The sequence below is a fragment of the Macrotis lagotis genome, chromosome 4 (genome assembly GCF_037893015.1).
Source record: "Macrotis lagotis isolate mMagLag1 chromosome 4, bilby.v1.9.chrom.fasta, whole genome shotgun sequence".
Classification (NCBI taxonomy): domain Eukaryota; kingdom Metazoa; phylum Chordata; class Mammalia; order Peramelemorphia; family Peramelidae; genus Macrotis; species Macrotis lagotis.
In genome coordinates, this window is record NC_133661.1 from 74,851,583 (window position 1) to 74,869,308 (window position 17,726).

Genomic DNA, 17,726 nt, shown 5'->3' on the forward strand with positions numbered 1-17,726 from the left:
TGCAACTCTTTTGACAGTTCCAAATCTACTTTGTTGTATTTAGCTCTCATCTCTCCATCTTTCTGTGGTATGTCATTTGTAAGAAATCACAGAATCTTCACATATCCTTTTCACTTCTCCCCAAGAGACAAGTTTGTACTTGTGGATATAATTAGTTACCTCAGGGATGAACAGAAACATGGTGCCTGCTTGTCAGATTACTGCAGTAGTAGGCCTTTTGGCATCCTTAACTCATGGGAAAAACTTCCCTTGTTTACTAGCATAGAAATTGCTTGTTTCTATACCTCTTCATAAATCTCCTGTGTAAAAATTTCACTTTAATTTACATATGCTGTAAGAACTATATTTGTATTGATCTGAGCAGTTGATATAAAGCATAATTTGTGCGGTTAAACTCTTGTACAGCTAATGTAAATTCCACCTGTGATTGAAGCATGTTCAAGATATGTTACATGGGGGCAGCCAGGTGGCACAATGGATAGAGCACCAGCCCTATCCAGGACCTGAGTGCAAATCTGGCCTCAGACACTTAATAATTACCTAGCTGTGTGGCCTTGGGCAAGCCACTTAACCCCATTGTCTTGCAAAAAAAAAAAAAGAAAAAAAATGTTATATGTACCTCCCTGTGTGACCTTGGGCAAGTCACTTAACCCCATTGCCTTGAAAAAAAAGACATTATTTACATGTAAATTTGTGTGCATCCTTGACTTTCTTCCTCCTCGGGGTATCTTAATTTCATCTATTTGAAAATGTGGCTCTTTAATACATTTTCTTTAAGCTCTATGAACCTGGGGAGGCCCTGTATTTATTTTCTGGGTTAATTGAGCTAATCTCTTTAAATATGGATAGACCTAGATTAAGTATAACCCACTAGTGAAGTGATTGTGGATAGAGGTTAAACCTCATCAGAACCATATCTTTATTCCAACCCCTCTTTCCAGTACTGAATCATCTTTCTCTGTTATCCTTCCAGAGAACACAAAGTTTCTTGTGGGAAAAATGGTTATGGGGAGCAGAGGTGGAACCTAGTATGAATGTTCTGAAATCATGTTGGCACAAGCAAGAAAAAAATGTTTTCTTAAAAAAGTGGTCCCTTAAATTAGGATCCATAAAAGTTTCATACCCTAAGATTCATCATTATTATTTTGTATATTTTAAATTTCATTTCTATTGAAGCGGTGCTTTTCACAGATGGGCTTGGCAGAAGCTGACCTGCTTCCTTTGTCTTCTATCATGTGTAGAGGAAGCTTCAGAAAACATGCTCCATCACTGACTGAGGGTCACTTTGGCCCTCATGAGCAAAAGCTGATAAATCCCAAGTATTTCTTTTATTCAGGTCATTTTTTTTCCCAGTCTTCTTAATGGAGCCACAATAGGAACATAAAAAAGGAGCTTTTCCCCACAATTCACATCAAACCAGGAGAGAGAACTGGGAGTTGGAGAACAAACAATATTAGTTGGTTGGCTGAACAGAATGGTCCAAGGCCTGCTGATCTCTATGAGGAGGACTTTATTGAGATGAGTAAAACTTGTTCCTCTACAACCAAATCCCTATGTAATACCTGGCAAAAACACAATCCAGAATGAAATATCCAGTAACATAAACTAGAGGAGGAAATGTTATTTTCCTCCTCTTATTTCCTTCCTGAACTAGATTTAGTCTTTATTTCCTGATGTTTCCTATCATTCTTTAGGAGTAGAGAATGTTCCATCTAGGTCCAAACTTCAAGGGCCTAAAAAAGGTGAGAATTTTTCTTCTGAGGTTGCAAAAACATTTCTTTTGGAGAGTTTATTCTTGCAAAGTATTGGTTAAAAATAAAATGTTGGTTAGTCAACAGTGATCTCTCTTGATTGTTTGGTTGTAAGGGTTTGAGAGAATACACAGAAAGATAATGTAAGATTTTACATGGATTTATTTGGTAGGCATAAATGTAGATAATACCAAAAGCAAAGAAGAAAGTAAATAAGCTTATACCCAAGGAAAAAGTAAGAAAATTCACCACCTTTTCCTTTATCCAGAGATGGCTGATAGATAGGTACGTATCCTTTCATGTAATATCAATCTCAATTGATGCCTTGTTAGTTTTCTTAAATACCTCTTTTTTTCCTTTTTAACTTTTTGATATAAATGATGACTTTCTGGGGATGGCGAGAAAATCTAAAAATGAAGATTATGTAAAAACAATTTATTTTGTACTTGACCTGTGATTTTATTGGTTAATCTTTCTAATTCATTTGTCTAGTTTATGGGGAATACTTATATACCTTTTGTAAAATATGCCAAAAATTTAATTTAAAAAGAAATAGCCTTGGGTGGTATACTGGATAGAGCACTGGCCCTGGAGTCAGGAGGATCTGAGTTCAAATGTGGCGTTAGACACTTAATAATTACCTGGCTGTGTGACCTTGGACAAGGCACTTAACCCCAATGCCTTAAAGAAATAAATTTTTTTTTAAAAGTTCATAGTCTATGGGGGCAGCTATGGGGTGCAGTGGATAGAGACTGGGTCTGGAGTCAAGAGGACTTGAGTTCAAATTCGATCTTAGAAACTTAATATAGCTGTGTGACCTTGGGCAAGTCCCTTTAACCCCATTGCCTTGCAAAAAAAACAAACAGACAAAAAAGTCTGGCAACTTTGTTAAGTGACTCTCTGAAAGTTTTTTTTGGGGACCACGATTACTTTTGCACTTCAGATGGTGAGAAAAGGTATTGCCATTTGCTTAATGAAGGAAGAAATGTTCTAGGTATATGTATATTGTGGCATGTTCCTAATAGTAAAAAGAATCAGACTTTTAAAGTAAGAATCCTATTCTTATTGCAGCAAATTTTGCAAGAATAGCATAACAAAACTGAATTTTTTTTTAGTTTTTAGTTTTTGCAAGGCAGTGGGGTTAAGGGGACTTGCCCAAGGCCACACAGCTAGGTAATCATTAAGTGTCTGAAGTCGGATTTGAACTCAGGTACTTCTGACTCCAAGGCCGGTGCTCTATCCACTGTGCCACCTAGCCACCCCTAAAACTGAAGTTTCTTTAACATGTTACACACCCCTTTGAGAGTTACATCTAACAGCAGCCAACATGAGTTACATTGAATTGAGTGCTTTTGAAAGGAAAGGACTAAATGAGTTAAATGGCTGGCTGGTGGAGAAGGGGAGATTATAGATTAGTCAGTACCTTGAAATCAGGTACACTCTTTTAATTCTGGAGAGCAATCTCCCATTTTTCATTGTTTTGTGCTAAATAAACATTCTCACACTTAATCAGTTTTCATTTAATAGTGACTGATAATTTGACTTATCAGTAGGAGTTAATTCTCCAGTTTATAGATTGAGATCTAATGATTTATCTCCAGGCCATTTGTTGTCTGGTGTATTCTTCCACTTCTTCCCTAGGCTTCCCAGAAGTATCAACTCCCTCTGATAGCCACAGCATCCATATATACTAGCTTTCTTTCTCAGATGTGCCTAAAGGTTTTAGGAAAAAAAGAAAAGTAGCTTCTCCATTAATCACAGCAGCAATGTGGAGGTGTTCCTTCTAGATGTTGCAGGTAATACTAGGAATCACTCACCTGTTTTTTAGGTTAGAGATGACACATTACCTTTTCCTTCATATAACTGTTTCTTTACCTGGCACTGCAAAAAAGTAGCCAATACAATATTCTGCTTGATTTGTCCATTAAAAGAAGATTTTTGACATTAAACTTGGATAATTAACATTTATTTTGCACCTCAGGCAGTGTGTGCTGGATGCTAGAGATAAAAGTCTAAAAAAAGTAATGATTTAATCTCTACTTGAAAAGAGTTTAAATTATTTTTTAAAATTTTATTTATTTAAAGCAATAGGATTAATTGGCTTGCCCAAGGTTACACAGCTAGGTAATTATTAAGTGTCTGAGGGCACATTTGAACTCAGGTCCTCCTGACTTCAGGGCTGCACTGTCCACTGCCCCCACCTAGCTACCCGCCCCCCCAAGAACTTACATTCTAAAGGGGGAAGGAAACAGCATATGAGTAAATATATATAGTATGAATATAAAATGAATAAATATCACTAGATAAAAGGTAATTTTAAAGGGAGAAAGAATCTTGGCATGGAGGATTATAAAAGGCTTTGTGCAGAAGGTGAATGTCTAAACCATCTCTTAATGAGAGAAAGGGATTCTGAAGCAAAGGTAAAGGGGGGGCATTTCATACTCAAGGGACAACCAGGGTATAAGGTCAGAATTGGGAAAAGGGCTAGTTTGGATGGCTAGCAGCCAAAGGGAGAAGGGGGAGTAAAGCTGATAGGAAGGTGGCATGTGTAGGACTTTAAAAATCAAACAGCAATGTTTGTTTATATCTTATTGACAGTAAGAAGACACTGGAATAGATTAAGGACTTTCATGGTCAGATATGCCCATAAGGAAAATTACTTAGGTGGTAGTATATAGCACCAGTGTCAAACTCAAATAGAGCTGGCATCCCTAAATCATCCATCAGGATCTCTTCTGACTTGGAAAGCTACACATTAACATTATCTGTGTTCTGTTGTATTTTTTAATTAATACTTCCCAATTGTATTTTAATCTTGTTTTGGTACTTGGGAATGTTGTGGATCTTTGTGTCCTAGGGGTAATGTATTTGATATCTCTCATATATAGGATGAACTGGAGTGGTAAGAAACTTGAGGTAAGGAGTAAGAGTTGACAATTGATTGAATTTATGGGATGGAGAAAAGTAAGGAGGCCAGAATAATGCTGAGATAATAAATCTGAGATACTGGAAGAATGGTGCTGCCTTCAGCATGAATAGGGAAGCTTGGAATTGGGGAGAATTTGGGAAAAGATAGAGATCATTTTTGAAGAGGTTAAATTTGAGATATATTTTCTAATAATACAGATTTGATAGGTTGAAGATATAGAACTTAATGAAAACTTGTTGATTTCTGATGAATGAATGAATGGTTTGATATATGCCATACTTTGAAAAGTTCTTATCACATGTGTGGAAAACCTTGAAGAACAAAGGAAATATCTAAGAACTGTTGGTAAAAAAAAAAAGATATTTTTCTCCCTCAAGGAGTTTTCTCAGTCCCTTTCCCCACATGAATACAGTTGCAACAAAAAAATTTATGTATGAATAAAATAAAATCCATTTTCATCACATATCTTTGCTTCGCCTTAACTCCCTCTTTTAGCATATTAGCATGGAAGTGATGTACTCAGGAAATCAAGATAGTTCTAACAATGTCTTCGAAAGTCAGATGATTAGATTTAAGGTTAATATGACAGAAAGTTTATTCAGTATTTTTTATTATTGTTCTCCTCTGGAAAGAGGTCTGACATGCATTTTAAAAATTATTTCTTTAGAAATATTAGAGGTCATTATAAAAGGGCTTGCTCATTTCAAACCAGCATCAAGCCTCTGTGGACATTTTAAAGGTCAGCATCCTAGAAGGAATGGCTGGAAGTAAAAAAGTATGCTCTCAGAAATAGGTAAGAGGAAAAATTGTTCCAACTAAGTTTGTGGCGTAAGAATTAAGAATCCTGTGAAAATCTAGGTAGAAGGAACCAAAGTAGATTATGTTTATTTAGTGACATTTACTTTAACATATGGCAAACAGGAACACTCTAAGTTGGGCGAATTTTCCAATAAGAAGATACAATTTTTTGGAAGATAATCTGTTGCTTTTGGAAAAGATTGTATACAATTGTTAGGTAGTGCAGGTGACTGAGGGCTTATTTTTATTTAGAAAGAAGTATATGCAATAAGTAATATGAACAGGAGGACTTGTCCTAATAAAAAAAGGTATCTCAAGAGTTTTCCATATTAGGGGCATGATAAGAAAAGATATTCTGTGAAGAAGGACTGATTCAGATTAAATTGAGGAGGGGAAAGGTAGGTACTACTAAAGAGAGATTGCTTATCATGTGTCTCCCCGGGAGGCTCTGTGCTGCTTTTGGAGCTTACTGACTGTGGGGTCATAGCGGGGAAAAGGGGCAGTATCACTTCTATGATTTTGAGGGGCTGCCTGTTTCTGGTGTTTGGGGAGCCAAGGGATTCCCAGGGAGAGACAGGTGGCAAGCAGTGAAACTGTAGATGGTGGTCAGAAGCTTTTCAGAAAACAAAATGTCCCAGGTGATAGATATGTAGACAGGGTAGGCTTGTTCCAAGGCCAAAGTCCCACCTTGCAGTGCTGCCCCCTTCCCTTTGTCAAAACCTAATATTGAGAAAGATGTAGTAGTTATTTTATTCACACTAAAGTATAAGTAACTATGAGCTTGAAGTATTGACCCCTTCTAGGAAGATAGTGCTAACTGGTTGTAGAAATGTTAGCAGGGAGGCTTGTTTTGGGCAGGTACTCCTGTGTGGGAGAATGCCGCCTTGGCCTTCCCACTTCTCTTCTTCAACTTTTCTTTGTCCTGCCCAAAGGGAGGTAGCTGGGCAACATCCATCAGCTACAGTAGGTGGTGTCTCTTAACATTTTGTTGGGGTCTTCACACATCCCAAGTGTGAATGATGAGGTTTCCCTTTTATTTTATTTGCAGCATCCAGAGATTGAGATGAATTTTATGATAATATCTGAAGAATGCAGGCACTGAGGTTCAGCTTCCTGCACATGAATCACTTCATTTATAGAAGTCTTGGAGCTATTTTGTTACTGTAGCAACCTTCTAGGGTGTGTATTTCTTTGGAATTATATACTCATTCCAGGAGAGCAGAAAGTCATTGGTAATAAGTATTGATTAAACCATATTCTCCCTTAGACTTGGATCATTGCCCAGTATTGAAATAAGGTTCTCAGGGAGAGGTGCTTTTAACCTTTTTTTTTTAAACTACAATAATCCTGGCTAATTTGTTCCAAACAGATGACTTGAAGTTCACTTTATACTTTTTAGAAGAACAGTATTTGTCCTATGCTCTTTTTTTAAAAAACTTTTGGCAAAGCAATAGGGTTAAATGACTTGTCCAAGGTCACACAGTTTAGGTTATTATTAGGTTCTGAGGTCAGATTTGAACTCAGGTACTCCTGACTCAGGGCTGGTGTCTATCCATCATACCACCTAACAGCCCCTCAAGTATCATTTTAATGTGATACATCCTAAGGGAATGCCTTTTTTAAAAAGATTTTATTTATTTTGAATTTTACAATTTTCCCCCTAATCTTGCTTCCCTCCCCCACTCCCCATAGAAGGCAGTCTATTAGTCTTTACATTGTTTCCATGGTATACATTGATCTAAGTTGAATGTGTTGAGAGAGAAATCATATCCTTAAGGAAGAGACATAAAGTATGAGATATAGCAGAATTAATAAGTTTTTTAAAATCAAAGATAATAGTCTTTGGTCTTTGTTCAAGCTCCATGATTCTCTCTCAGGATACAGATGACATTCTCTGTCACAGATATCCCAAAATTGTGCCTGGTTGTTGCCTTGTTGGTATGAGCAAGTCCATTAAGGTTGATCATCACCCCCTGTTGCTGTTAGGGTGTACAATTTCTGGTTCTGCTCATCTCACTCAGCATCAGTTCATGCAAATCCTTCCAGTCTTCCCTAAATTCCTAAGGGGATGCCTTCTATTAAAGCTGGGGGACTTTGTAAAGAGGAAAATAAATTTTTGCCATAGTTGAGCACTTAACCATTGTTGTGGTGGTTTGTAATAAAGATAAGCTATATATAAGACTAGTTATTCCAATCATATCCCAGTTATCTGGAGATAAGACTAGAGACGGTTTCATCCCTTCTGAGCCCTGTCAGAAAGTAAGCAAAGAATAAGAAAATCAAACCCCCAAACTCTGAGCAGCTGAAATAACTTTCACTGCCCTGTGAAAGTGACTTCAAACACTGAAGTCTTGCTCTTTCTTCTAGGAAAAGACCTTTAGAGTCACCCTTAAAATATGGTTTGTTCTTTTACTTATGTAAAAAAATTGAAACTTGTTTAGTTTGCCAGATGAAAGCCTGAGAGGCTAACTGTTAGAGGTATAAACTAATTACAAACAAGGAGTTTCACTAAGAATAAGGAGAAATAGGAATGAATAGGAACCAAAAGACCATCAGAATTTGTAATAGCTCTAAATAATACTGAGTCTTAAAGATTGCATATAAGAAAGGAAGAATGTGAACAAAACATTTTAGGATGATTTCCATCAAATTTACTAAAAATAAACCACTTTTTGACACTGAAAGTCTTCAAACTTCAAAGTGAAATTTCACTCTAAATAATATATATTGAATTTATAGGTGCCTGGGAAAATGGCATATTCTATCTAATTGTAGTTTATGTGATGAATAAAATTGTAGGAAAAGTGTTAGTTGGGGGAGAAAGCAGGGAGATGTAGGAAATGTTCCTCATAACTCCTATCTTCTTCCTACTGGAATATGAAGTCAAAAGATATTTAATCCACTAACATATAAAAACAATTTAAACTTTTTTTCAAATTTAGAGTTCCAAATTCTCTTCCTCCTCCTTTCCCCACCCCTCTCCTCTTTGAGAAGATAAGCAGTTTGATGTAGGTTATCCATGAGCAGTCACATAAAACATATTTCCATGCAAGTCATGCTGTTAAAGAAATCAGACCAAAAAACCAAGAGAAATGAAGAAAAATGATGTTTCGCTCTACATTCAGATACTTATCATTTTTTTCTTTGGATATAACTAACATTTTTCATCATAAGTCCTTCAGAATTGTCTTGGATCATTATCATCATACTTTGTTGCTGTTACTACTTTTGTGGTTTTCCTGGTTCTGCTCATTTCATTTGTATTAGTTCAGTAAGTCTCCCCAGCTTTTTCTGAGATTTGTGCTCATATTTTATAGCACTAATGTGCCCTCAGAATCAAATACAAGAACTTGTTCAACCATTTTTCAGTTGCTGTACATAACCTCAAATTTTCAATTCTTTGTCACCCTAAAAGTAGCATTGCTATGAATATTTTTTGTACATATAGGTAAATCCTTTTCCTTTTATGTGCGTGGTTTTCCTGGAAAACAGATCTAGTAGTGGTATTGCTTGATCAAAAGGTATGTATAAGTATGTATGATTTTATAGCCCTTTGGGCATAGTTCCAAATTGCATTCCAGAATAGTTGAATCAGTATACAACTTCAGCAACTGTGCATTTGTGTCTTAATTTTCCCACATCCCCTCCAATATTTGCCATTTTCCTTTTCTGTCTTATGAGCCAGTCTGGTATATGTGGAAAGGGTAACTCAGTTGTTTTAATTTGCATTTCTCTAACCAGTAGTGATTTCATTTAGAGATTTCTTGACAGATGGCCCCAAATCTTTGAGCTTTTGGGCCAGTTTTTAGTTTTAACTATAAACATAAGCCATCATGCCATAATTCCCCAATAAATGTAAATAGTGTGATGTCCAAGGTTTATTTCTTTAAACTGTTAGATATTACTTTTAGACACTTGGTTATATATGCTTAACATTTCTCTATGAGATTATAAACTATGTGGTAAAATGTGAGTGATCCTACATTACCGTTATTAGCTCTCATTAAGAAGACTCCAAAGAACATTGTATACATTAACTACATTATAAGATGATCAACTATGATGGATGCAGATCCTCTCAGGAGATGGTGATCAGGGACAATCCTGAGAGACTTGTAATGGAAAATTCTGTCCACATCCAGAGGAAATTATGGAGTCTAAATGCAGAGCAAAGCATATACTATGTTCACTTTTTAAAACTTTTAATATTTTTCTTTTTTTTCTTATTTTTTTTCTTCTTAGTTCTAATTCTTCTTTCATAGCTTGACTAATATGGAAATTTGTTAAACACAATTCTACATGTACAGTCTATGTTATTCACTGCTATGGGGAAGAAAGAATGGTAGCAAAATGTGGAACGCAAAAGCTTGCAGAAGGATGAATGTTGAAAACTATCTTTGCATGTAATTGGGGGAAAAAATAAAATATAATAAAAAAACAAGGCTCCAAAGAACCTTAACCTTAATTTTATTTGACAATATACATTCAGTATTATGTTGGACTAGTGTAGCTTAACCATGTAATTGTTTTTAAAAAAAATATATTTTGATAACTGTGTTTCAATATAATTGGTTTCCATTATGCATTTAAAAAAAGATTATTCTGGGGGCAGCTAGGTTGCACAGTGGATAGAGCACCGGCCCTGGAGTCTGGAGGACCTGAGTTCAAATACTGCCTCAGACACTTAATGATTACCTAGCTGTGTGGTTTTGGGTGAGCCACTTAACCCCTTCTGCCTTGTAAAACCTCCCCCCCCAAAAAAAAGATTATTCTGAAGGGGATCCATCGACTTTTAAGATTGTCAAAGAGGTCTATGACTCAGAAAAAGTTAAGAACCCCTAAACTAGATGATCTCTAAGGCCCTTTCCAATTTCTCTTTCTTATATTGAGAGTGACATACATTCATTAGGATACTAAACAATGAGATTATCATATATTCTCTTTAAGAAGCTTTATACTGGGGGCGGCTAGGTGGCGCAGTGGATAGAGCACCAGCCCTGGAGTCAGGAGTATCCAAGTTCAAATCCGGCCTCAGACGCTTCATATTTACCTTGCTGTGTGGCCCTGGGCGAGCCACTTAACCCCATTTGCCTTGCAAAAAAAAAAAGAAGCTCTATATTTAGGGAGTAGACACAATTTTCATTCATATTTAACATACACTAGGTAGGATCCAAGACCCTGCATGTTTTTGTAATAGTTGTAAAAGCATTTTCTGTCTGTCCAGCCTTTTTTTGACCCTCTTGTATACTTTACCTTTTGACATATCTTGTAAAGGCTTGAAGGGAGTTGGAGGCACTATATGACTAGTTGTTAAGTGTTGTTTGCTAGGCTTTATTAAGTGGAGAAGATGCAAAGAAAGGGGAAAAAAAACTCCTTGCTTTTAAGGAGTTCACAGTCTAATGGGAGAAGAAAGCTTGTGAAAAAGCATGATAAACAACACTTCTTATAGACAGACACTGTGCTAAGCGCTCTCTCTCTCTTTCTCTTTATTTTTAATATTTTTACCACTGCACGTAGAGGTAGTTTAATATTTTGTTTTTTTATTTTTTAGGTTTTTTGCAAGGCAAATGGGGTTAAGTGGCTCGCCCAGGGCCACACAGCTAGGTAATTATGAAGTGTCTGAGGCCGGATTTGAACCCAGGTACTCCTGACTCCAGGGCCGGTGCTCTATCCACTGCGCCACCTAGCCGCCCTTGTAGTCATTATTTTGTAAGGTTTTATGTTGCACATTTTTCTCCTTCCCACACTCCTATTCCCCCTCCCTTGACAGAAAGTGAACTAATACAGATTAAATATGTATAACTATATTAAATATAAATCTGCATTAACCAAATTGAAATGGAAAAAAATTAGAGAGAAAAAAAGCTATATAAGACAACTTTTAAAAATTGAAGATAGAAAGCTTTGGTCTGTATTTAAACTCCATAGTTGTTTCTCTGGATATGAATGGTATTTTCCATTACAAGTCTCTTGGAATTGTCTTTGATTTCTGTACTGTTGAAATGAACATATCTGTCATAGTTTATCATCACCTAATGTTGCTGTTAATGTGTAGAATGTCCTTCTGGTTCTGCTCACTTCACTCAGCTTCAGTTCATGCAAGTCCTTCCAGGCTGCTATTCTGAAGTCCCATTGCTCATGATTTGTGCTAAGATCTTTACAACCTTAAATCATTTGATCCCTCCTAGCAGCCCTGGGAAGTAGTATTATTACCCCCATTTTACAGAGGAGGAGACTGAGGCAAATAAAGATTAAAAAATATCTGAGGCTGCATTTGAACTGTCTTCCAAGCCCTAGTACTCTCTCCATTGCACCACCTAGCTGCCAATCCTGTACATACAAGGACTATCTATAAATACTTCCCTCAAAGCCTTTTTACAGAAGGGAGGTTTGAAATGAATTTAAAAGGAAGCCAGGCAAGGCAAGAGGTGATGAGGAGAGATAACCCAAAGTCAAGAGAAGGAATAACAAACATGAAGGACAGTAAGGAGGCTCATGTAGCTGAATCGTAGAGTACACAGAAGAGAAGAACTTAGAGAAGACTTAGAAAGTCAGCAAGGGACCAAATTATGATGGTATTTATTAACTGGACAGAAGATTTTCTAATTGATCCTAGAACTAATGGGGAATCATTTATTGAATAGATAAAGGCTTGTACTTTAGGAAGATCACTCTTGCATCTAAGTGGAGGATAGAGTGGTGTGGGGAAAGACTGAAGGCAGGGAAGTCCTCTGTCTATAGATAGAAGGTATCCTGCTTCTGCTCTTCAGAATTGCTTCTACCCCACTGCAGATCTGCATTTCCTAATGTATTTTTTCAAGCTCTCATGTGTACAAAGCATCTATTACCTGCCTACTTTATAAGAATAGTCATTGAATCTGTTGAGAAAAAGACCTTGAAAGTTTAAAAAGCACTGTGCAAAATCAAGTTACTTGTGATCTAGTAATAATCAATCTAGTTAACATGGATGTCACTCAAAATAGGACAGTGACATCTACATATTTCCTTGACTATGTTATCCAAAAGTAATTTTATTTTGTGGCCTTTTCAGTTTCCAATATGACTATTTTTCTATCTAGGTTTTTAAGCCATGGAACCTGGCTCAGTGGTTCGTGCTATCTTCGACTTCTGCCCAAGTGTATCAGAGGAACTGCCCCTGTTTGTAGGAGATGTCATTGAAGTGCTGGAAGTAATAGATGAATTTTGGCTCCTGGGAAAGAAAGAGGATGTTACAGGTAAGAGGTCTTCCACTTAGTCACCATGCATGAAATGAATCTTTCAGGTTATAATTTAAAGTGAAAATAGGGGAAAGAAAGCTCAGAAATGAGCAAACTTACTTTATTTGAACAGAGGATGGTAAGGGGTAGCATTACTTAGGGAAAGAGTGCTAGCTCCCAAGTCAGAGGAATTTGATATACACTCTACTGCTGATACTGAACACGTCACTTGTACCTCTGGACCTAAGGATTGGGTTCATTGGCTTTTGTGTGGGTCCTTAAAGTTCTAAAAATGTAATCCTATGCATTAGTGACAATAAAACTCTTGTGTATCCCATATCCACCTTCAATCTTTGGTAATCATTTAGCTCTTTTTTTTAAGGATAGCAGTTTGAGATCATTTAATACCAACTGCTCTCAGTATCCTTAAACTCATTCTCCTTACCTCCTCCTTCCTTGTCTTTTTTTTTGTTTTTTATTTTTTTTTTAGGTTTTTGCAAGGCAATGGGATTAAGTGGCTTGCCCAAGGCCACACAGCTAGGTAATTATTAAGTGTCTGAGACTGGATTTGAACTTAAGTACTCCTGACTCCAGGGCTGGTGCTCTATCCACTGCACCACCTAGCTGCCCTTATTATTATTATTTTAGGTTTTTTGCAAGGCAATGGGGTTAAGTGGCTTGCTCAAGGCCACATAGCTAGGTAATTATTAAGTGTCTGAGGTCGGATTTGAACTCAGGTACTCCTGACTCCAGGGCTGGTGCTGTATATCCACTGCACCACCTAGCTGCCCATTCCTTCCTTGTCTTTTGCTATGAATTCTTTCTCTTTGAGTAGGTAGTCCTGACTGCTTTTCTTTTCAAAATCTGAATGACTTTTCTCCTCAAAACCTGATCTCAAATTTAGAATGACTTTCACAGGCTTTCTAGAAAGTGGAATTTTAATCTACACTTGCTTAAGATCCCACTCTATAACTAATCAATAGATATTCATGTAGCCTTTGCTTAAAGACTTCTGTTTGGAGAGAAGTCACTCCTTCCACATTGGATAGATCTGATTGAGGAAGTTTGTATAACATGCCCAAATTTGTGTCTTTATAACTTTTACTGAACATTCCTTATTCTATGCTTTGGGGCGAGATGTAGTTGGGGGCTGCTGAGCTGTTTTGAGGGCTGCTTTCCACCTTTGGTCTCCTGGTCCACCTAACTCTCATCTCCTAGAAGTTGTAGCATGCACAGTGACCACACCCTGATAAACAGGGATAAACCAGATGGTGAGTCACTGAGGGGTCTTAAAAAACTTGTTCGTAAGTTAGAGGGGTGTCATACTCCAAATATATGAAGACTTCCCCCAGTGGCATAAGGTGGATGAGAACATGAATGATCATGAAGGCAGCTGAAGCAGGTGCTGTGAAGCACTTAAATTAGAGCTTGGTAGACATCAAAGATGCCAAGATCATCCACTGCATCTAGAGCTGTCACCAGTTGTCTTGACTCTGTCTTGCCACTGTACTGTGATGGCTTTGAAAGAGATTGAGGCTGTCGACTTTGTGCATCTCTACCTCTAAAGTTCAATTTATGCACAGATAAAAAGATATTACTTATATCATTTTACCCTTATGACCTATCTCAAAGTCCTGTGGCAACAAAGCAGCAGATGTGTATACACTGAAAGCTGTAGTAACAACCCTGCGTATAGGTGGCCCAGGCCATAGGGTGGTCTCCTCATTGAAAGTAACAGTGGGATTTGCCAGCCCCTGTGTATCTGAACAACCATTTAAAAGATCACACTGCTCACTTCCTGGTGTGAGGAAGGCGCTAGTGCCTATTCATAGACTTTACAAGATTCAATAGACTTGAAAGAATAGCTCTTGTCATGAGAGAACTCAGCAAGCATCACATCCAAAAAGCAGCCTTGAGTGAAACTAGGCTGGCAAGTAAAGGGCAACTGATTGAAATTGGAGCTGGCTACCTGTTTTTCTGGAGTGGCTGAAGTAAAGGGGAGCACCTTGACACTGATGTAGGTTTTGTAATTAAAACTAATCTAGTCAACAAGCTTAAAAGCCTGCTAAAAGGAGTGAATGATAGGCTCATGGCAATGTGATTGTCACTTGCAGGAAGCTGCCATGCCACCATCATCAGTGCCTATTCTCCCACCCTGATGAACCCTACTGAGGTCCTCATCATCATTGTGCTGAAAGAGGACAAGTTTTTAATTTTGAGTGATTTTGTTAGAATAGGTTCAGACTACTAGGGAGTCTTTGGGAGAAATGGAGTTGGGAACAGCATCAGTGGTTGCTTATCATTGAAGAAAAATGAAGCAGTGATGATCTCATCAGCACTATCTTATATTGACCTAAATACAACAAAACTTCATGGATGCTATTGCAAGGTAAAGAGATAAATAAGATGTGAGAGTGAGGAAGACAATGTGTTGGGTGGCAGACTAGACTAATCATAGATTTACCTTCTCCAAGCTAAATAGTTGCATTTAGCTGAAGTATGGACTCTAAGGCAAAATGACTATCAGAATTAATGTCAAAAGATTAGAGCAGTACTCTTTTCTAAACTGTATAGTGAACTGAATCAAATTTATAAAATTACAAGTCTTTTCCCAATTGATAAATGGTTAAAGGATATGAACAGGCAATTTATAGATGAAGAAATTAAAGTTATATATAGTCATATGAAAAAATGTTCCAAATCATTATTCATTAGAGAAATGCAAATTACCTCATACCTATAAGATAGGTTAATTTGACTAAAAAGGAAAATAATGTTGGAGAGGCTGTGGGAGAGCAATAAAAGTGATCATATCCTTTGATCCAGAAATACCAATTCGGGGTCTATATCCCAAAGAAATTATAAAAATGTGAAAAGTCTCATTTGTTCAAAAATATTTATAGTAACTCTTTATGTAGTGGCAAAGAACTGGAAATTGAGAGGGTGCCCATCAGTTGGGGAAGTTGGGGAATAGTTAAACAAGTTATGGTATGCTAATATTATGGTGTACCAATTTTCTATAAGAAATGAGCAAAAAAAAAAAGAAATCATGAGCAGATAGACTTTAGAGAAACATGGAAAGAATTACATGAATTGGTGCTGTGTGAAGTGAGCAGAACCAAGAGAATATTGTACACATGAACAGCATTGTGAGTTGATCAACTATGATGGATACACTTCCTTTCAGCAGTTCAGAGTTCCATCCACATCCAGAGGAAAAAATTACATTCTGAATGCATACTATGTTCACTTTTTTAAAACTTCTTTTGTGTTTTTCCTTCCTTTCTCATGGTTTTTTCTTTCTCCTTAGTTTTAATTCCCCTTTCACAACATGACTAATATTTAAATATGTTAAACATGAATGTATGTGCACAACTTTTATCAGTCTGTTTGCTGACATGGGGAGGGAAAGAAGAGTGGTAGAAAAATGTGAAACTCATAGATTTGTAAATTGATGAATGTTGAAAAACCTACCATTGCCTGAAATTGGAAAAACAAAATAAAATTTCATTTAAAAAAATCAGTGATTCTCTTGACTGGGAGCAGTTTATTGCTGACTTAGAGGCAAGATTGAGCCTACATACAAAATAGAACAGAAAAGATGTGAGCATCTTTGAGAGATCTGGTGTATAGCACTGTATTTGCTCATCTGGGTCAAAACACTTATAAACATCAAGACTGGTGTGATGAAAATGATGGAGAAATACAGAGGCTGTTAAATGAAAAATGAGAACTCCATAGGGTTTACTGGCAGGATAGTTCATCCATTTTTTTTGTTTTAGTTTTTTTGCAAGGCAGTGGGGTTAAGTGGCTTGCCCAAGGCCACATAACTAGGTAATTGTTAAGTGTCTGAGGCTGTATCTGAACTCAGGTACTCCTGACCCCAGGGCCGGTGCTATATCCACTGCACCACCTAGCCACCGCAGTTCATCCATTTCTAAGAAAGCAGCATTTAATTCCAACAAAATTAAGTATAAGTGAAGCTTAGAGAGATTCAGAATTATTGATTCAGAAGGCAGATGAAATTCAGCTTTATGCAGATAATAGCTATCCAAAGTGCTTTTATGATGTCCTGAAGACTATGGGCCAAAAAATTTATGTAGTACATCTCAACTACTCAATGCTGATGGAGCCACATCAATTAGTCTTAGGGACTTGAACCTAGAGAGATGGCCTGAACACTACTTAATTCTTTTTTTTTTTTTCCAGGTTTTTTGCAAGGCAAATGGGGTTAAGTGGCTTGCCCAAGGCCACACAGCTAGGTAATTATTAAGTGTCTGAGACCGGATTTGAACCCACCTACTCCTGACTCCAGGGCCAGTGCTTTATCCCCTATGCCACCTAGCCGCCCCAACACTTCATAATTCTTAACAGACCCTTATCAGTCAATGTAGATGTTGACTGTTTATCTCAAATTGAAACCAACCCTCTCTAGCTGAAGCTCCAGCTGAAGAAGAGGTTTTGAAGGTCATTAGGTGGGGCAGCTAGTTGGTGCAGTGAGTAAAGCACAGGCCCTGGAGTCAGGAGTACCTGGGTTCAAATCCGGTCTCAGACACTTAATAATTACCTAGCTGTGTGGCCTTGGGCAAGCCACTTAACCCCATTTGCCCTGCAAAAAAAAAAACAAACTTAAAAGTCATTAGGCTCCTTTCAAAAGCAGCTGGTGCTGATTCTATTCCAACTGAGATTTACAAGGTGGGGGATCCATAGTTCAAACAAAAGCTGACTGAAATTTTCCAGCTTATATGGATGGCATAAAGAGATTATTCCCCAGAAATTCAAGGATGTTTCCTCTAAAAAGGTAAAGGGAATAGACTGTCATGTGATGATCATAGGGGTATTTCAGTCATTGCTGGTAAGATTCTTTGCAGAATCTTCCTCAATAGGCTGATCCTTCACCTGAGAGATGGTCATCCAGGAACACTTGACATGGTGTTTACTGCCCAACAACTCCAGGTTAAATGCCAGGAGAAGAGAAGTCTGTGTCAAAATTTGATTGCCTAGAGAAGTTCAATAGTATTTATGTCAGTG

At 37.3% G+C, this 17,726-nt stretch overlaps 1 protein-coding gene across 3 annotated transcripts in view; it reads left to right on the forward strand.

The window, feature by feature from the left end:
• Positions 1-17,726, forward strand: part of DNMBP (dynamin binding protein) — a 125,742-nt gene that overhangs the window by 12,873 nt on the left and 95,143 nt on the right. For 2 of the 3 annotated variants that reach the window (XM_074233166.1, XM_074233168.1), the window contains exon 2: positions 12,558-12,713. In XM_074233166.1, the coding sequence (XP_074089267.1) occupies positions 12,569-12,713 (145 nt within the window). In that variant the 5' untranslated portion in view covers positions 12,558-12,568. Of the gene's footprint in view, positions 1-10,559; positions 11,120-12,557; positions 12,714-17,726 lie in introns of those variants that run through there. The other variant, XM_074233167.1, reaches the window with a different exon arrangement.